Genomic DNA, 21692 nt, shown 5'->3' with positions numbered 1-21692 from the left:
TGCAAAATAGTAAAGTTGGCCCTAGTAATCTGATTGTTTACCTTTATACTGCGACCTATAATCCGCCTTCAATAAGTATGGCAGAGTTTCCTTTTTTATTTGTTCATTTGTTTGGGACAGTGCATGTCCCACACTTTCATTCACCCTGGCCTATTGTACATGTTTTTAGTGGTCGGGGAAACCGGAGTACCTGGAGGAAACTATGCAGACACAGGGAGAACATGCAAACTCCACACAGGGATCAAACCCGGGACCTTCTTTTCTGTGAAGCACGAGCGCTAACTACTGCGCTACCATGCCGTTAGTGCATGATGATCATAATGATGTATGATCATCTATGTGTGAGGAATGCAGTTATCAATGCATCTACTGTATGTACTCACCAATGACACTTTTAGCAAATGAGGCACTTTTGAGCGTGGCTAGCCCCAGGTCTCCGATCTTGACGGATCCCGTGGGGCCGGTGATGAAGATGTTGTCACACTTGAGGTCGCGGTGGATGATGGGAGGAGTGCGCGTGTGCAGGAAGTGAAGGCCTTTGAGGATCTGTCTGCTCCAGCGCTGCAGCAACTTCAGCTTCATCTCCTTGAACCTCTTCAGGTACCTTAAACAAAAGATTATAATAAATAACAGCTTCATGTAAACATAGAGAAGAGGGAAGTACGATTAGGATAAGTTCTGTTTTATATTAAAAATCAAGAGGACGTAAGTACAGCTTCAACCCCAGGACGATCCGTCAACTTTTGTTTGGTTTAACACAGAAACAGAGAGGGTCTATAATAAAAGGATTTCAAGTAGCATTTTGTAATAAGGGGTTACACAGTCACAATTTATTAATTAAATCAAGTTAACAATGATTTTACTTTGTTCAAAAGGCTGCACACATCAAGTCATAACAGTCTCAAGTATCCATTGATTAAAATGGAGGTGGTATGGATTGTATGGTGCAATTTGTTATTAAAAACTGTTATTGTTAGGCATGAAGTCCACTGCCTTTTGTGATTGAAGAGGCTAATGCTACCACTTCACGTGGTACTTCACGTCAATGCTATAGTGAAAAAATAATAAACCATAAACCAGATCAAAATTCAACCTTTGAATTCTTAATATCTGTGCTTCCTGTTTAAGTACAGGTTTCCAGTTCTACCTACGTTTTGAGTGTGCCCGACGTCATGAGCTCAGTCACCAGGATGATGCACTTCTGGCCCTTCATGGTGGACTTCCACGAGTCGTGGAATCGGACGATATTCGGATGCTGCAGGCCTTTGAGCATCTCCACCTCCTCGCTGAAACGCTGGCGCTCGGCTTTGGTCAACTTCCGAGTCTGACAACAAAAGAAAGAAAAATAAACTTTATCAAGCCATATTGAATTGACAGAAACAAATTGTTATCATGGCACCTATTGGTCAGTGGGTAAAAGTTTAAGATATCAAATTTTAATGCCTAGAAAGTTACAATAAAATAATTTGCAATTAACACTGCATAGAAACTGATAAAGTTATCCGCTTGGTAAACAAGGCTCCATTTGTGCACTGGCCCAAAACCACAATGAGGTTCAGGTGGTCATAATGTAAAGCCTGACTGGTGTGAACATATGGAAATGTTTTAAGAAGCTGCTGACAGATATCACATTTTGAGAACATAAATGGGCCTATAGACATCGATGATTATATAAGATGATAGGCATATTTGAAAAATTGCTGTTTCTTTACTCAATGACACCGACTGTGCAGATGGAAACCACATGTTGGGGGACCCTCTGGTTACATAACCACAATTTTCCAACATAGGGCTCTCGACTATGCCATGAAAGAGGATGTTTCCAAGAGTCGTGTAAAAATGGACGAGGCACAAGACATTATTGTGCTTCCTCTTGCGTGAAAGGCTCGATTTATGTTAAGTCTGCCTTCGGTGGGTGGCTAGAGGAAAACTCAGCTGAGACCAAAGAGCCATGAATCCTGCATTGAGGTAGAATTCTGGGAAAAGATGGTTTGTATATGTTTTCATGCACAATCAACTTGACCACCACTCTTTCCTTCGAGAGACCTCTTTCCAAGTAACCGAGAAGCTGCTACTGTTACCAGCAGTGTCACTTACAGGGAAGGACATACCTCTGCATTCATTCCTGTGGAATTACGTTAAAGTCTGACACCGGAAAAGTGCAAATTATTACACTACTATAATCCTTTTAAAAATGAAGTTACCGTTACAAAAGAAGTCTCTTTTTTTAAATTTTCTATTTTTTCAAAACCTTTTAAAAATGTGTTATCGCCACATTCAAACATATAGGTAATAAAGGTCAGAAAACTTTGGGAAACCGCCAAATTATAGAGTCCAAAGTCAAACTTAAAAGTCTCCTTTCACCTACTGCATCAGTCACTTGTCAAAGCCTGTCATGTTACATCATGAGGGCCCATGCTTTAAAGACAAGGGCTGCTTTGAGGTCAGTAATGATCAGGTTATGGTGGTGACACAAGCAGTCACTTAAACATCACACACAAGAACACTGTCAAAAACAGCGGCCCTCACGCTTCTGTCGATGAGATTACGTGTTAACATCGTCATCAGCAGAGCTTTGAGTAAATGTTTTTGAAGTGTCCGCCAGCTAGTCTTGCATAAGGGAGACGACCAGCTTTCTTGTTGGTTTTAAGTTAAGAGTGGTACATAGCAATGAACAATGAACAATGCAACAAGGAATCTTATGTACAAACTAAAATGTGAAATAGAAATTACTGACCAAAAATAAAGTAAAGGAAACTCTTTTTTCCCCCTTTAGATTTGATTTTTGCACACATTCACTGCAGTATTGTTTCAATAAGCTTCTGCAAAGTGAAAAGATCCCAAAGATTCTCAATGGGGTTAAGATCTGGACTATTGCGGGAAATCCATGTGTGAAAATGATGTCTTATGCTGCATGCTGAACCACTGATGAATCCCGGCTTTGTCATCTTGGAATATGAAATCCATTGAAGGAACACCCTGGTCATTCAGGATGCTCTGATAGTCAGCTGATCTCATTCTTCAGGCAAAGGGTAAGGAAATAAATCAGTGCCTCTTATTAAGGCTATGACATGAAACACAAATACTAATAAGTGGGAGAGGTTTCAAAATGCAAACTCATTATCGCTTTGAATTGATAATACCAATAATCTATATGTGCATCCAACTTACTGTCCACGAGCCTGTCATTGATTGTGACACCTCGAGACGGCAGTGAATTACGTGTATTATAAAAGCTGTCAATACATTGGTCTAATTTGCATCTACGCACGTCAGGATGTTAGCCACGCCGCTGCAGCTTTATGGACTTTGAACATGCCATGGAAACAGACAATGAGATTTATGGCTGTACAGATCAGAAAGTCCCTGGAAAAGAAAAACAGCTCTAGATTTACATTGTGAAACTGGAGTCAAAGAATATGTATCTGTGCGTGCATATCTAGCTCCATATTGGCTTAACGAAGGTGTACAAGCCACTCCCCTTACTGCAAGAATCAGAAGTACTTTTACCCCTTACTTACAACCAGATACACTGCCATTGTAGATATAGTATGTTCATGATAATGCCCTTTAAAGCTATGGTGTGAACTTATTGCCTTAACTTATATCCTGCCATAGAAAAAAGAATCTTGTTGCACTCATTACTTAGATTTGTGCGTCTTCTTTTGACAACTGCCCATACAAAAAGCCTATGTTTGTACTGTAAACTGTCAGGCAACAGTGTTTACCAGAGCAGTCCATGTGCTTCTTTAGATTTCTGCAACTATAAATTCTCAGTAAAAACACTGGAGACCTGGGGGCACAATTTAGGGCGACAATATGCATGCAGTAAAATATGTTCTGCTAGACAAATTGGTACAAGATCATTATTTCACACAGCAAAATCAAATCTGCCTCTTTTTAACATGGAAAATTGTCCATCATCATGGTAAATGTGGAAGATTATGTTCAGCTGCCAACGACAAAAGCTAATTGTGTGTGTTTTCATTTGTTTAAAAAAGCAGCAATGAAGGTTAACAATGCCACGGTGCAAGGTTGAACATTGTTATTGAAAAAGCGAAAAAATGTTCTCCCCTATTATGCCATTTCTTCAGACAAACTCCACACTCCTCATTCAATTAGGCCAAATCAAAATCATCTTAAGCATTATCCACAGTTGTTAGCATGATTTGTTTATTGTAAGGCTTGGGTAAGAGGGTTTTTCACATGGAGTGTACAGAGGGGTTGCCTCACGGGAATGATGTCGAAAAACTATGTGGCTCAACTTTATCAGGCGCAGAGGCCAGAGGAGAAGGACATGGATGTTTGTGGCAGAGACTTGGCGGACAGAGAGAAAGCGCCTCGGACTCTGCACGCGCCACTGACAGACACAAACTTTGGCCATTTGCGGGAAGTGGGGGAAAAGTGTGCGGAAAAGGAAATAAAGTCAGCTATTATGTTTTATTGAGCCGATTGCACAGTAATGACAAATTTAGATTAGTGGAGCGGGGATCTTTGGCCCGCATCTATCGCAGCATGCCCATAGAAAAGGAGCCCGAAAACATATTGCATAACCCTGGAAAAGCAACACATGTGGGGGAGCCATAAAAACAAACAAAAGCTGCTTTGAAAAAGGCAAGTGATAATAGACAGAAACCAGTGTCGCTTCCACCAAAACACTGTGAAAGAAAAGAATAATAGGGGAATAGTTAAATACTTTTGAATATGGGAAAACTTTGTGTTTGTTTATTTATTTACATAGCCAACGGTTTGAGGGCCTGTAGATATTACACACTATTACTACTAATATTATAAGAGAGCCAATAAAAAGTTAGAAAAAAGCCATGTTGTACATATTGTTAGTGGTAGGGGAGACCAAAGCATAGATACAGGGGGCGTGGCCTCACCAAGGGGGAAAACAGAATATTTTGGGAAACACAATTTTTTTTTTGCCAAATTTTTAGCAAAATATAAACTTATTTATCACAAACAAATAAAGTCAAGTCTGAATCGGGTCCATATGGATGTTTATTCACAGCAGATTGTTCAGTAGAAGAAGAAAAAAAAACAGTAGTTGTAGCTAGCGCTAGCTAGAGTTAGCATTAGCATGATGCTAACATGAAGCATCAAGTTAGCATTCTCCGTTATTTATGTATTTATGGGCTGTTGAACCACTTTGCTCCTCTCCATGTCTTTGTATCTTTATTTAGTAGAAAACTATATTCATAATTCATCATTTGTTAAAGTAGTTTTTTGAATAATTAGAGAAAGTTTAGATTTTCCTCCAAATTGTTTTCCCCCTTAACTGTTTTCAAACATGACCATATATGGGCAATTCCAGAGATGCCATCTGTAGATCTATCTGAGGGAAACCTATTGCAGAAATGGGCAGAATTGAACCTGGGACCTTTATTACTGTGATGGTAGAAAAGTAAACAATATATCAGTGAGTGTGGCCTACACTGTTTTCGAGAAACTGACAACTGGAAGTATACTTGGACCTTTCTTAACATGATTTATTTTTAGCCGAGGGGAGGTGTGTGCATTGAGTCGGGGTCCGCCGCGGCTGAGGTTGGAAATACTTGGGCTCAGTGCCACACATGTTACATAAGCCTTGTTGATGGTAGAGGAGTCCATGGCATTAAGAAGTTCCTGTCAGCGCCCCTATTATGACAACCAGTACGGGGAGTAGCCCAAAGTTTGTACAAAAACCAGGAGGAGGAACAGGCCCAATACGGGAATGCACGCTTCACTCTGTCCCGATGTTACAGGGCGGGTGGTGGAAAGGGTGGTCAGAGTGGACAGACTGTGGCATCTACAGGGATCTAAGATAAACATACAGAGAAATGGCAAGTGATAACTGGAAGCAGTCATGCTATTTTAGCATGCAATGCAGATAATAATGATGTAGCTTAATTCAATAAAGTAGGATGTTAAAGCTGGGTTGTAAAATACAGAAAAGACCACAGAGGAACGAGCCATATTGAAAATGCAAGTTTTGTGGAGACAAAAAAAAAGTATTACCACACTCCATCTGCATATCACATAATAAAATTTTAATGGCTGTACATGTATTGACATTGTGAGAGCTAGAAACGTGTAGAGGCAGCAGCAGTTAAAAAGCACTTAAGTCTGACTGACTGTCTCAATATGGGAATAATCAGGCACTCCAGCTTTAATATACATAATAGGACAGAGTAATATGGCCTAAAATCCATATCACGATAAAAAAAGAAATATCACGATAACGATATATTTGAGGATATAATTGAGAATGGACAAATTACTTCAAAATCCAGCCTTACGCCTATTGGGAAGATTAATTCAGTGATATTTTATTCTTTTTTTTTTAACGGCATACTAATTTCCTCACAAATATGATCTACTCAAGCAGCTTACATCCTTAATCTCATTTTTTTTTTTTTTACTATATCGTGTCCACAACGATGTCAGCTAATTATATCGCGATAATGATATGCGATGCGATATGGACCACCCCTAATACAAAAGCATAGCCTAAATTTGTTGCTGATTGTTTAATAGTGGATTTCTATTATGAATTAAAAATATTTTTTCAATCATATCTATAACATTTCTTTATTATAATATGAAGTAACATTTTTGTTTGAGCAATAATACTTAAAGTGATAGTCTGTAAGTTTGCAAAGTGAAATTTGAATGTAAAGCCCTTCTTAGTTTGCAAAATGACTAGCACAGGAACAACATTTTCAAAAGTAAACAATCAAGCTCCCCCCCCTTCTCTCCTGATTGGACCTGACAGGCAGGTTCACAGGAAAAGCTCATCTCTTTAGTCAAAGTGGTGTCCTGCGGTCAATTATACACAATCTATTAAATTTGTGAACTATTTAAACTTACAGACTATCACTTTGAGTAATACTTAAGTTATTATGTAGTTAAGAACCACTGCTTCATGCTACTTCTAGAAACCAATTAAGCCATAATTAGCATAATTGAATTTCAGCACAGATGGAACTCAACCAACTATCATGAAAGCCAACTCCATTAGTAAGTGCCCCCAGTCATGAATTCCAAAGGTAGTATCTGAAATATCCTGTATCACAATGACCTTTAGGTGATCCCTTTTATACACTTAAACGTAAGCCTATTCCCCATACCATTAGTTTGTGTGAGGCCATCGACAGGGTCTAAGGCAGGCAGGGTCGGCTAAGGAGTGACGACAGCAGTGAACGTGCACAGCTTGGGCATCACCCAACCACTGTCCATCATGCGGTGGTGGTGACTAACTGCTGTAGCCAAGATTTAGGTCAAAGACGGCGCTAAAAAGCCCCCAGACCTCATCATAGCATACAACAAGCCCGACCGACTGACATATTCTGGGTATAAACAAGCACGTAGGCAACTCCTCGCTTACAGTGCGTGCATTTAGCTGTCTGCGGCCGCCCGTACTGAAGAGCTACTGTGTGCCGTCCAAAGAAAACCGGCGAAAATGAAGCACTAGGCAGCAACAGCGAGGCTAGGCATTAATCTCATAAGGAGTGAGAGCTGTATACCTCAGAGCGAGCTCAATTCGAATGGCGGCGGCGCCCGGATCATTAGCGACAGCAGCATGTAGACAGACGCAGGATTACGCGACGGGCGAGGTGACGAGGGGCCACTCAAGCAGGCCTTTGCGGAGCTTTGGTGTGTTTTAATGAATGTAGGGAGTGAAGTCTTTCTAACATTGCTCAGTGTCAAATAAACACTTAACTAACAGGATAGATATAGTGTGATGATAACTCAGGATAATACATTTTGTAGACCTATTTTCATATAATCATTAGAACACCTTGAGGTTCTAACACACGGCACAAAGAGACAAGTTTGAACAGCTTTTTTTTTTTTACAAACTGACATTTAGTTTGGCATCTTAATGACACACATACATCTTCATTTATATTATATATCCAGGTTACGATCTGCTCAAACAAGCTAAATGCCCACAGGTGCAAATTTCAGGCTTCTAATAATGTCTGGAAGACAAGTATTGTATTGTATGTTCAAATAGAGGCTGAATTCTTGCTGCTCTCCTGATGACATGTCATTAATGATGCTACAGTATATGCAGTGTAAGCTTGTCATTTGTTATGAGTCTTTTCCTGTTTTTCTATTGCACAGGGACTCCCAAAGTGTAGGTTACAGCAACTTAAATCAATGGAAAAGTACATGTTTAACCTCTTAACCCCTGCCTTAATCGAGCGCATTTTCTCCAGTTTGGCTTTACCCAAATCTCAAAGCTTCTCGACTGGAGTTTACAGCCTATAGGCCAGGGTTACGCCTCATTTCAGCTCTAAAAAAACTACAAAACTCGCAGCATTTATGCTACATTTTTGAAGAGCTTTTGTCTCTTTTTTGTTGCGTTTTTATTTTTTTTCGCTATTTTGACACTTTTTTGTCACATTTTGTCACTTTTTGTTACATTTTCATCCTAATTTGTTCAAACTTTCAACCCAATGTATGGTTTGCACAGTTTCAAAACATTGCTCTTTTCTTGTCACAGTACTGAGCATATTTTTACCAAAAAAAAAAGAAAAGTTGACACATCTTCATTTGCAGTTACAAGTAGAAACACTGATCGAACTGGGTTTTGGCAACAAACTTAGCGTTTTTACTACAAAGTGAACTTTTGACCCGAGTGCTTTATGAATCTGATCCAAGTAAAGAAAACAGTGCAGTGTTTAGAGTAGAGATGCACCGATCCAGCTTTTTTGTTTCTGATGAGATAACGATATTGATACTGGGGTTTGAGTACCTGCCGATATCCAATACTAACCGATGCCACGAGACGTTCTTGAAAGTGTATTTCTCTGAGTGAAAAGGTGAACACTCCTCTTGTTTTCATTGTGAGATCAATAAAGTATTTTTTGTCATGATGTTACAGATCAATTATCAACTATAGCCTATCTATTAATAAAGTAATGGAAAAATATTTAACAAGGATCACTCCATTTTTGATGTTATTCTTGGAAATATGAGCCAGATCAGGACTAGTGTTCAATTAATCAAGAAAAACATATAACGATAGTTCATTTTAGAGTGGGAGATCGGGGGTTGCTCACTTGTCTATTTTGTGCGACCTCACGTAGGCTGAACATATTTGAGGGGACAGCAACATCATACTTAGGACTTGACACTTCATAGTCGAAGGTACACGAGGTCACAGGTCAACAGGAGCAGTGACCCCAGAGTCCTGCCACACACAGGCATCCTCTTCTGGCATTTCACCCGTCTGCACATCGGCCTGTACTCCGTGTTCTTACAGCCCTACTACATGCAAGGATAGAAAACGTACTTATGACTTACACACGCAAAACTTCTCCAGGCAACAAGTGAATACGGAAATTACCTGATTTGTTGATACAATGGATGTATTGTGAAGCTTATTGTAAACATATTGCATAACCCCATCATGTATATCCAAAGTGAATGTACAATGAATGAACTAATGGAAACACCCCCCCCCAAAAAAAAATAGCACATTATATTGAATGTGCATGCATCAGAATGAACACCCTGCTCAGGTCCGATTTTACTGAGAGCAAATATGCCGGCGTCCTCTAAGTGTTGTAGCGGATTATGTCAGCTGTTTACTCGCTGTGTAACGCCATTTAAAAAGCAAAGAGAATGAATGGAACAAACAATCTGTCCTCGTCGGCTCGAACCCACCGAACCACGGAAAGATCACAAGACGCCCAGAGGAGGATAAGGTTTTGTCTTGAAAAATACACCACTGAAGTCGGGCCTTTAGTAACGGTTCCTACAATGTATCAAGCTGTAATATCTGTACCGTGAAATCAACTGTGAGATATTTGATTAGAATAAAGCATGTGTTATACAAAAGGGTTACAAGATCTCTCAGTGAGTGGTTCAGTTAGCAAAACATACACAGTAATATCGCCGTCTTCTGAAACCTGATCTGAAATGTTTATCTTGTATTAATTATTAGCAGTTCATATCTCAGTTTTCTTTCAAATATTAAAGGTAGTTAATGAAATATTCTTATCTTACAAACAGAACCTACATAAGTGCTCAACTGAAATATAGTTTTTATTAACCTCTTAACCCCCATTTTAACGGAGCGCATTATCTCCAGTTCGGTTTTACCCAAATATAAAAGCTTCTTACAGCCTACAGGCCAGTGTAAAGCCTTAATTGAAAGCTAAGACCGACAAAAAAGCTTGTTCCTTGTTGTGTTTCCAATGCGCTGTTGTGGCATTGTCGTTTTTCGTTGCTTTTTTTTGTAACTTTTTATCATGTTTTTGTTTCTTTTTCATCTCTTTTTGTGGTCTTTTTTGTTGCGTTTCTGTCACTTTTTTGTTACATTTCAATCACTATTTTGTTGCTTTTTTGTATCTTTTTGTCACGTTTTTTATGCCTTTTTTGTTGCATTTTCATCTTGGTTTTCTCAAGAAGCTTTTAGATTCGGGTAATGCCTGGATACCTGGATAATAACTTGTTAGGTGAGGGTTAAGAGGTTAATTGGTGGTCTTCAGGTTGCAGAATGTGATGATGTCACAGGACCCAGTGGGGGAGGAGCCAGTTTTTCCTAGTAACTGCATTACACTTTAACAAGTCGTATCTAAAAATAGAATGCATGAATTACAAAAAATATCAATATTATCAGTCACTGGGTCTATGAGTCACTGAGTCTATGATCTCTCTGTAAAAGACCAAAAATTTCCTCAAAAACTAAATAATTTTACCTCTATATAATATTATAGGCCTTTAGAATGCTGTGATGTCACCTGAAACCCAGCAATAAGAGTTGGGTTGCCTGATTCTATGGTTAAAACTAGTTAGGAAACTAACATAAAGGGACTCTCTCTCTCACTTCCACAATCCCAGCACCTGTTGCCAATCTCTGACTGGATTCTGGAGGTTCTTGGCGTTCAAATGAGGCGTGGCATGTGCACATGTGCTGAAACTTGTGCACCTCATGTGGAGGAAAACCTGAGTTCAGGTGTAGTTCTAGTGCCGTTCTTAAACCTCTTGCATTCAAACAATACCTAAAGCCACTGGATGTTTACATTTTTTAAAATCAATGGCAAATTAAACCACAATTGCAATACTTTGACAGACAAACTGAAAATGTGTTATTTTTTGTGCCAGACGTAAAAAGCGATAAAATGTGCTCATTCAATGAACAAGTCACATGTCGCACTTCCATTAATAAACAGCATATATTTAGAGGTCTGCTCTGTCCGCTACACTGGGGAGCATCATGAAAATTATGTTTGCTACACATAGGCACAGTGCACTTAGCAACCTTAATGTGTTTTGTCAAATATATATATGGTCGTCATAAAGTGCATAAGGGAGGTCTCTGGGCTTTATTAACCAGTTTAAATGAAATGTATAAGGCAAGGGGACGAGATACAAAGCACAGAAACAGTCAGGAGTCAGAGCGTTTGTAGCCTGTATGCTACACAGCCAAATAAAGTCAAGAAAAAGACTGCTGCTCGTTTTATCAGATTCAACTTCTCACTATGTAAAAGGCAGTTTAGTAATAGCTCTAACTTTTAAAATGACAAAGTGCATAAAATCAAGCATCGGTTCTTTCAATTAACAGGATGAACATTGACATTGATATGTTGATATTGGTATGTGCTTTATCCCCGAACAATACATCTCTCTAAAACTGCAGCTTGTCCGTGACACAAAGCGCTGCCAACTCCTCTAATCTGTCTAAAAATAGCCCTGGCTCTCGGTCTCTGCAGTTCATAATACAATGGTTGAGTATTAATAGAAAAAGCCCAGTCTGTATGGACAGAATAGAAACTTTTAGTAAAACTTTTGGCTTCACTTTACTTTTAGCAGCAAGATTGTGCGATGGTTTTAGGATAGAAATAGCATGGTAACTAAGGCTGGTAAGGAATAAAGCCCACAATGGCGGCTCAGGACCAGCCCAACACCTGAATGCAAATAAAGCACTTACTTACTTACTTACTTACTTACTTACTTACTTACTTACTTACTTACTTACTTACTTACTTACTTACTTACTTACTTACTTAAAGCAGTACTTGTTAACCTTAATAAATCCTTTTCGTAGTCCTTCTGGGGTTATTCAAGTGTTGGGGAGTCTTGCAACTTCCCTGCACCGACCTGAGGCCCCAATACACACTAATAGAATCACGATCAATATGCGAACAGGCTAACACGCAAAGCTAACTGCAGGCTAGCACCACTTAAACAGCATTTACCGTCAAGTTTGAGTGAAAAAAAAAAGATCTCCATTGTGTTATTGGATGTACAATATCTCTCTCTCACTTTGTCTTTTCTGTCAGCGTAGTATTTACTCTCACGGACAATTAATGAGTAAAAAACATGCTACGACACCGACAGTGGTGCTTATGGCCTCTAGGGGCATGAGTTGCTTAGTTCTGCTTTAACTATTTTGCAATCCGGTTTTCCTATTATTATCAAGAGCAAATTTGCCTAGTTACTTGGTTTTGTGTATACTGGGTTAGGGTTAAAGTAATTATCCACATTACCAGAAAATACAGTAAATAAGGTGTGTGTAATTTTTCCATGTAATTCTGTACTTTAAGATAGCTATAAGTTTAATTAATGTAGCTAAAATGATGAAACTGTACCTAATCCATGTACAATCCACTGTGTTTGTGCGCACATGCCAAGATTTATTCGTAAAGGCTTTCTCCTGAAGTGTCATCTCACTTTACTGTTGCTAATATATGTCAATAATTGCCATTTATTACTACTGTTAAAGATTACAAGCTCCGACAAGATCGGAACAAAAGATATGCCACTTTACAGGTCTCATTGGGCGGATTCCTCCTGGCGCCAAACCTCCAACTGTTGAAAGAACTGGGGCCATGACTGCATCTCACAGTATTTGCGCATACTTGTTTTTATGGTTTGTTTTAGGCAACCTACGTGTCACTGGACGGGTTTTGTCATTCACTGCCGGAGTCGGAAAGACAGATCCCACACAGTCAAGCACACTCTGTCCTGACTAATAACTCGTAAGTGTATGTTTTCAACTCGGCAGCGTGCAACGGTGAGGCGCAAGAAACCCAAAGTGGCATTCCTTAAATTCACGGGAAAACAGGGAGCAATACAGCTGGCATTAGGGCTTGTTGTTGTAGCTTATCCGTTGACTCTTTGGGATAGGTCACATCCAGGTTGCGGAGGTAGATTCTGAGCTAGCAATATTTGAGCTGGCCCATAACAGTTAAGACTTGGACACCTGGCTCCGAAAGTAATATAAAAGTTTGAAGGAGAGCCGACCCGACGTGTATTTAGAGGTTGTTGCATCCCCGGGGTCTGGCACAGAGAAATAAAGATACTCTGTGCTTTCATTTCCTCCGGGGGTTTGGTTCAACGGCGATATAAAAAGTGCAAGAGAGTGCTTTACAGGGTTAGTCAAATATTTTGTACAACTTAGTACTTGTGGCGTATAATAGAAGTGACCCTAGATGTAGTGCGAGTAAAATTAATATTAGTAGTAGTAGTTAACTATGAGGTATAAAACATTCACAATTTGAGCAACTAATTTCAAGCTAACAGCAATTAGTTTTCAAGTAAATTAAGATTTTGTTTTATCTGTTGAAAGTGACTTCAGACCAGAAGTAACAACTTTTTGAGTGCAGGATTTTAGAGGCAGTTGTGGTGAACATTTTTAAACTCCTGGTCCCTTTAAGTCTAAGTTAAGTCTAAAAAAAAAAATCTTCTTGAAAATCCATCCATCCATCCATCTTCTTCCACTTGTCCGTTGCCGAGCCATTGGAGCTGCCCAAATCACATTACACCAGCCACAGGAGGACAGCCTCACGATTAAACGGGCCTGTTGGTCTCTCATAAGGGGCTTCTGAGGCGCTTTTTGTCTGACCCGTCACTTAGGCCCTGCTTGCCATGGGAGACCCTACCAGAGGCCCGAAGCCCCCAACAACAGAGCTCCTAGGATCATTTGGGTGTTCAAACCCCTTCACGACGTTAAGGTGGCGGTTCCAGGAGGGGCATTTTCTTGAAAATGTATACTCAAATTATGGCCAAATGTACACAACCACTCAAAAATTTGGGGTCACAGTTCTATAGCTTTTCTAATCAGCACAACAGTTTTCAGCAGTGCTAGCATAATTGCACAAGGGTTTTCTAATCATCAATAACCCTTTCACACGATTAGCTAACACAATTTACCATTAGAGGACTGGAGTGATGGTTGCTAGAAAGGCGCCTCTGCACACCTATGTATTTATTCCATTAAAAACCACCCGCCGTTTCCACAACATTAACAATGTCTACACTGTATTTATGATTAATTATCCTCATTGAAATCCTCATTGACTTATTTCCAGAAAATGTTACTTATTTCTATTACTACTATGCAGTTTTGGAGTTTGTCAAGAGGGATATTTTTTCGATTGGTTTGGAAACATGCAACACTCATCTCGTTTATACTCTGAATACTGTATCAATTGCAAGCCTTAACCCTATAAGTGAAGCTACGCGTTATCATTGCTCATGCTGGACTTTAAGGGGGGTCGCAGCAGCAGCAGCATAGTGTTACAGCGACAAACAAGGATGGCCTATCGGGTGCCACGGGACCGGATATAGTTTAACTAAGAGTGGCTTATGCAAGTGCTGGCCATGTCACGGGACACTAACGACTCTCAAATTTACGGTCAGCTCTGCGAATGAGAGTCCGTTAAGTGTCACGTACATACTGTCTCTCTGGCCACTTTGTTAAGTACACACCTGTTCAGCACGCTTAGTCCCGAGGCAGGGGAGACGGGGGTATTACAAAAACTGCTGAGCTACTCAAATTTTTGTGGAGATTTTTAATATTTCTTATTACTTTCCTTGAAAGCGTGATTTGATAGAACAAGTAATGAGCCAGGAGACGCCTTCGTTTGCACTAAATTTGCAGACTCTGTTTCTAAAATAGGCAAAGCGTTACATAAGTGAGAGCTATTATCACCAAGGCCTGTATATCCTGCCTGGTTCAATAAAGGTCAAATCATTCATAAACTAACTAACAGTTATTTTAGTATGCTGAATCTTTTATTCATTAGTTCTGGCTTAATATAGTTTCAGTCTTGTTCCAACCTGATAATATTATCTGTTGTACTCTTGTGAAAGTTTTAATGCAGCCACAGTTTTAAAGATGAAGTCCTTGTATTTCTCCTTAAAATATACACAGATATTGTGTAGCCTACACAGCAGGCCTAATAATGTGGCTGGAGAGTGTATTTTAATCGTTTGGTGAGCATGAAGATTAATAGATTTGGGTGAAACAGACATTTCGTTTTTTTGTTGACTTAGAAAACACATTAGGGTGTTTGCTGATCGGTCGTGCGAGTACAAACAAGTCACTACTGTACACCAATGGTCAATTCATGGCAGCTCTCGCATGTCGAGGTCGGGCACGTTTTCACGACTGACACCCCCACCGAAAGTGACCAAAAGTTACCCCGCGGAGCATGCTTTCGCCTTGACTAACACGGCACCAAAGAGCTTTTAAATCGAGAAGTTTGTTTAGAAAAAGGCCTCTCCGGGGTCCACGCGGCCGATGACCACATGTTTTCCAACTCTGCAGTCACGCTGTGTCGATACAAAAACTGTTGAAAGGCAGTGATTTGTAGAAACTTGCGACAACATGGACATTGAGGTAAGATGTGAGGGAGTCAACCTGGCGACACGGTTTCCAAAGGGTGCCATTAACAGGTTTCATAAAAATATCGGTCATAAAATGCTGCTTACTGGAAGAGATTGGATGCTAAATCAAAGCTGGCGTGGTGGATAAACAAGTGTATAAAAAAAATATTTCCCTGGGATAAAATAAAAGTCTGACTGAATAGAAAGTGGGCAAGTGGTAGCTACACATGAGTCAGCCAACATTAGGTCAGTCATTGAATCATTATGTATTACTCGTCTGTTTTTCTACATCAATTTGGGGCTTTAAATGTCACATGAACAAATATAATCAAGGTATTTAAGACACAATGAAATGGTCAGCCATCTACATAAGTTACAACATGGCATGTTCTCCTGGTTTGGTGATGCAGAAAAAAAAAGTGGGTAGAAATATAATGATAGGATGGCATTTTTATGTCTTTTATTTTTATTATTGTTCTAGCCACTTATGAATTAACTGGTAAAATATGAGTCATGGACATACAATGACTGCTTTATCTATATATTTATCAAAGGTCATTCACATTAATGCACATTAATAATAGTCATTGTTTGAGATTTGTCCCCAGTCCTCTCTAGGCAAAATACTGAGTCATTGGAGCCTTACTGCCACTAAGTAGTTGTTAGAGCATTGAGAGAGTTTGTCCTTAACTCACATACAGAATCAGCGTCTCTCATCAGAGGTTCTTAACTTACAAACCCCTTTGCATAACATTACTCAAGTCTTATTGTCATTCTTGGAACACACAGCTCATCATATTTAAATCTCTTCTTAAGTAAACTTCTCCTGCATTAGACATTTATTTAAATTTGGCGATGGTGGCGCAATTGGTAGAGCGGGTCGTCTCACGATCAAAAGGTCAGGGGTTTGAATTCCAGCTCCTGAAGATGCACACTGTTGTTGTGTCCTTAGGCAAGACACTTCACCTTGCCTCCAGTGTGTGTGTACATTGGATGAATGAGAGAGTGAATGGGTGACTGGTTCCTTGCTGTAAACTGCTTTGGGCCTAATGAAGGTAGAAAAGCGCTATATACGTTGAGGCCATTTGTGTCTACAGCCTATTTCTTATAACTCCATGGGCCAGCTGAGACTTCTAAAACAATATATGTAATTATATCTACAAAAACTGAACCCACAGTTCTTTAGCTATTATTTATCACATGTTTTCCTTTTCTACGATCTATAGATGTTTTCAATAGACTATTCTGATTGTGGAATTATGGAAGAAGATAATTGAATTGTTTTTATGAAAAATCTCATCCATCTTATTGACCAACAAACCTGTGTAAGCAGCCACCTTTATGTACAAGCTAAAGAAAACTAAGTGGAATGATTGCTGTCTATTTTGAGCGTTTAAGATGTCTAAGATCCCTGGGCACTTGAACAGAGCCTTACTGTGCTGCTGTGACTTATCCACTCACCTAAAAAAAGACACAATTATCACTGGAAGCTATTAAGATGCTCCTATCTCTGCCTTGGTGCCAGGAGCAAACTGCGTGACCTAAACAACCAGTATCTCACAAAGCTATCAGTGAATTATTGCACATTTTGTGCAGAACATATTTAATAGAGGTGACATAGCCTACATTGGTCTCCTTAGAAATTCGGGCACACCTAACACCAGCAAATAAACACACTAACGTCAATGTGGCGTGGGTAAATGAAAGCTATCAATGTGGGCTTGCTTTGCTGGCTCCTCCTTGCCCCGTGGCTGGTCCTGATAAGCTCGATCTGGCAACACTACAAGCTTCATACAAGACATTACAGCGTGCTTGCATTGGCATTGGGTTTAAGTGAACGTGATAGGACACAGTGAGCTGATGTCGCTGCAGAACAGTAGCCACACTGAGATAAGGACTGCGGTTGCACAGGCTGGATAACTATGAGCGCTGGGCTACAAATTCAGTTTTTACCTAATTTTTGGTTTAGAATAAAATGTCAAAGTCTTTAATGTAATATGTTTTTTAAAAGCATTAGATGTCTATTTTACATCAGTCAAATATTTAACACAAAAGTTATAATTCTACCTCAAACACAATTTTTTGAGGTAGAATTTATTTTGGTAAAGTGGGACACTTGTATAATGGTAATTTTTGTATTAAAAAATCATATTATTGCAGCAACTACTTCTATGAATAAGCGGTTTTGAATAATAATAATACCAACCATTCTAATGGTTATTCTGTCATGTGAAATAGGGCCACCTGTGTGGAGGAGCTGTCATGTCCCAGTCTGCACATCTAACAAGGAGCTTTGGTATAAACTAAAAACAAGTTTGACAACAAATGAATATGCTGTGTAAAGTATCTCTAAAAGATTTATAATTGTTTATAAGTGAGTGAGGAATAATATGTCGGTTAGTAGTACAGAAAACTGGAAACATGATGATTTGTTTACTTTTTAGATTCTAAGTTTAGTTGTTTGGTCCTGAGACTGTATTGAGACGTTCATAAAGAATTCAAGAACATTATATTTCTATTTTATCTTGTTTTATTGTTCTAGATAATTCAATGTAAATGATGAAAAAGTATAATGCAGGTCGGGCTGTCACGATAATTAAAGTTAAAGCTATAATTAAAGTATTGTCCGTACTTTTATTAACCTTTATTCCTTATTGTGTCTGAGTAAAACCTCGATTTTTAACCGAAGCAAATTGGGCTACATTATGTTTCATGTTTATTGCAGCTTGTGTGGTATTTTAGGATATGATGATGCACTTTTAGAACAAAGCTTTACTGTTATTTTTGCTTTAGAGTTGAAATATATCTAGTATCTTTAGAGTCAATTACAACATACATCGCAATATTTTTGTGCCTCAATATGCAGGTGCTTGTTGTACCGTTAACCACACTGAAAGGTTCCCACCTTACTCATCATAGGTGCAACTGTTTTACCAAACATTGTAATTATACAGACCTAATAAAAATGTGAGTCAACTAAGGCTACAGGGGTTTTCGAATTACACCCTAATCAGTTCATCTTTTCAATTTTGATCTTCACGCTATAAAACAGAACAATGTTTCCATGTCCCACTTTTCCACCATAAAAGAAAACATTTGGCCTTTTGTCTAAATCATGATTTTCTACAGTTATCACAGCCATCGGAATCGCAGACCATGGAGCAGAAAAATTACTGCTGTGGCGCCATGTTTGGTTAAAAATGTGTACCGAAACAGCAATGTCCTCCTTGATTAATATTGGGAGCAAGTGACAGAACAGAGCGAGCTGGTGCTATGCCAAAGAGTGGTATCAACATTGAGACAAAGGTTTGGCAGACTTTCAAGCTACTCGACCCAAAGACACACTTTGTTACTGCACAGACGCAGTAGCTGGCTATTAATACGGTTTTAATTCAACGCGGTGCCATTAAACAGGCATTAAAAGTCTAAGTGAAACAGTCTGGCTTCCAGCTCCTTCCACCCCTGGAGCCCACTTTGATTGCGATAATGACTCCTAGTCCTGTACTCTGGCAGGCATGACGTAAATCTGAAACACGACAAGCTCTTTCCTTGTTCCTTTTGTCCCCAAGTAACTTCAACACCTTAAACTACGTCATTATCACAGAGATTAAAAGTACAGCTTCAATGATTTATTATTATCTGTATGAAGCAAATGAAATGCTGAAATTCAGTCAAATTAGCTATTTCAAAACATTTTGCAAAGAAATGTTTGCCATTCTTCTTCCTTTCCTTAATCATACAAGTCTTGGTTGGCAACCAGCTCCAAAAACTTGACTCTTTGTCAGAGCACTGGGCGGACAGTTAAAAAAAAACATGATATTTGAGTAATTGACCTTTTTTGTGACCCAATGGCTGTATGAGTGGTCAGCATGGCAGCTTTACTTTCCATCATGAAGGCCTCTTCAACTCTCCAGGGTCAATTGATTTGTTGGTTTTCTGGTGAGAGGCTCCGTCAGCAGTGAAAACCTAACGCAAACTCAGGAAAGAATTGATCCAGGAGCATCACTGTGATGGAAAGTAAAGGCGCTAAGCTAACCACTAATATACAGCCACCAGGTCACTAAACCTAGACTAAATGCACCTTTAAGCCTAACACCGAAGACACAGTCAGTGTGTTAAAACAATGCAAGTTTTCAATGCAATTAAGTGCACTTTTGACCTGTGACAGTGCAGTGCCTTGGAAATTTGGTTTAAAGAAAGACAATAGTGTGTAGTGTTTTGGGAAACGTGTGCGATGCGTCAGAAATAGTGCTTGAAATTGAGAAAATCACAGCTGAAAGTGGTACACTAAACCGGGCTAATGTTTAACAGAAGCCTATATAGAGCGTATAGAGACTTACGTCATCAAAATGCAATGCAAACCTGTAAAGATACAGTAAGGATCTCCCACCCAAAGCACTAAATCTATTGTTTGGATATGACATTATAGTCTTCAAATATTTCACTCAAGTTCCCTGAATCTATGTGTCATATGTTTCTAAGTAAAGGATTGTTTAACAGGAATTTTGAGACAGGAATTTACAAGGGACGTCATGGCTGTACATGGAAAGCAGAGACTAAGTGGGCCACAGAGATGTCTCTTCAGATATTAGGCAACCACAGAAGGGAGTCGCCTAAAAGGATATGCGGCTGAGTGCATGCTTTACAATCAGCAGGCACATAAAATCCATAAGGTTTGCACAAAATACACATGGTGTAAATATGATTGTTCGGGCAGTATTAGGTGATGCAAATTTGCTCTTGCAAAGAACCCCAATGTATAGCATAATCACATTTTCAAATTAGCTCTGTTTTAGTCCTGCTTTTGAGGTTTTTATGTTGTGACAACACATCATGAAAAAATAATAATTTGAAAAAATATATAATTTTTAATTTATAGAAACTCACTATGTTGAATAGTTTAGTAAAATATGCAATAATATTATTGACAAAACAGTCAATATTGTAATATCGTGCATACACATTTTTCATTGTTTGGCTGGGGGTGCGACTTATATATCAAAATATATAATTTTACATTTTTGTTTGTTTGCTTGTGTACCAGTATCTGCTACTCATGTACCACTGAAGATTTATAAAACGGTAATCAAGCAGCAGAAAGAAAGTTTGGAGTGAGCAAGACATTTGTGAGGGACAAGTGGAGGTTACTCTTACTGCAATGAAGAAAACAAAAAAAGTTCGATGGCCACAGCTAGAGGAACCAGTTTGCAAATGAGAACTTAAACAACATGCTGCTGGGAGAGGCTTGTCAATGGTGCACTTATGCCTCCATGCCCAGGTAGTTGCCAAGGCTGGTGCGACTTATACTCCGGAGTGACTTATAGCCCGGAAAATACGGTAATTGTGCCCAAAGATGTACACGGACTCTGTAACTGTTCTGGCTCAGTTACCTCTACTATGATCTAAACAATGATCTTAACTATGATCTTAACAATGAATACATTTGTATTGCTAATGCTGATTACTGCTAATACTGTACATCTGTCAACTTCAAAGTTTACAATTTAAGAAATAAATGCTAGACTAACAACATTAATCATTTCATAAGTTAAATTTGACAAGGCCTTATGCACATAGTAAAGATAAAGTGGCTTGTTATGGCTCATATCTCTTCTATTCTCTATCCGACAATGGTCACCGAGTTCATGAATGAAAGTGGAGGCAGGACAAATAACGACTGATCCATTATTTAGAGCTTCTACGCATCTCTGAAAGCGGGCGAAGTGGCATTTGAGCCAACCCTGTGCCAAGTGGGGAGAGAGGGTTGAACTCAGACCTGGGTTAGTCTCTCGGTCTAGTTAAAAATATAATTAATGCATAAAGACATAGTTCATATAGGCTTAACTTTTTCCTGATTAATCAATGGTTTGACCCGATTTCCTGTTTTTGTCCCGGTTTAGATCTGGTTTGGTCTTTGTTTAATCCTGGTTACCCACATAAAATAACAACCATTGCTCCTGGCCTTGAGCAGCAACGGAAGCGCAGGTCACTGAAGAATCACATGCTACACCAGCTTAGATAACCTTACAAAAATATGGAACAATGTTGGACACACTTCCCATGGGACGACATCAGCG

The 21692-nt window shown here is 39.2% G+C and overlaps 1 protein-coding gene across 2 annotated transcripts in view; it reads right to left on the bottom strand.

Annotated features, from left to right (window-relative positions):
• The window catches only part of wnk4a (WNK lysine deficient protein kinase 4a), a 56592-nt gene that overhangs the window by 29575 nt on the left and 5325 nt on the right, over positions 1-21692 (bottom strand). For both annotated transcript variants that reach the window (XM_079577090.1, XM_079577091.1), the window contains exons 3-4: positions 1152-1324; positions 384-604 (exon numbers count right to left, since the gene is read on the bottom strand). In XM_079577090.1, the coding sequence (XP_079433216.1) occupies positions 384-604; positions 1152-1324 (394 nt within the window). The remainder of the gene's footprint in view (positions 1-383; positions 605-1151; positions 1325-21692) is intronic.

The sequence above is a fragment of the Gobius niger genome (genome assembly GCF_951799975.1).
Source record: "Gobius niger genome assembly, chromosome: 19".
Taxonomy (NCBI): Eukaryota; Metazoa; Chordata; class Actinopteri; order Gobiiformes; family Gobiidae; genus Gobius; species Gobius niger.
The sequence above is the reverse complement of the archived record's forward strand: the minus strand, read 5'-3'. Positions and strand labels throughout refer to the sequence as shown.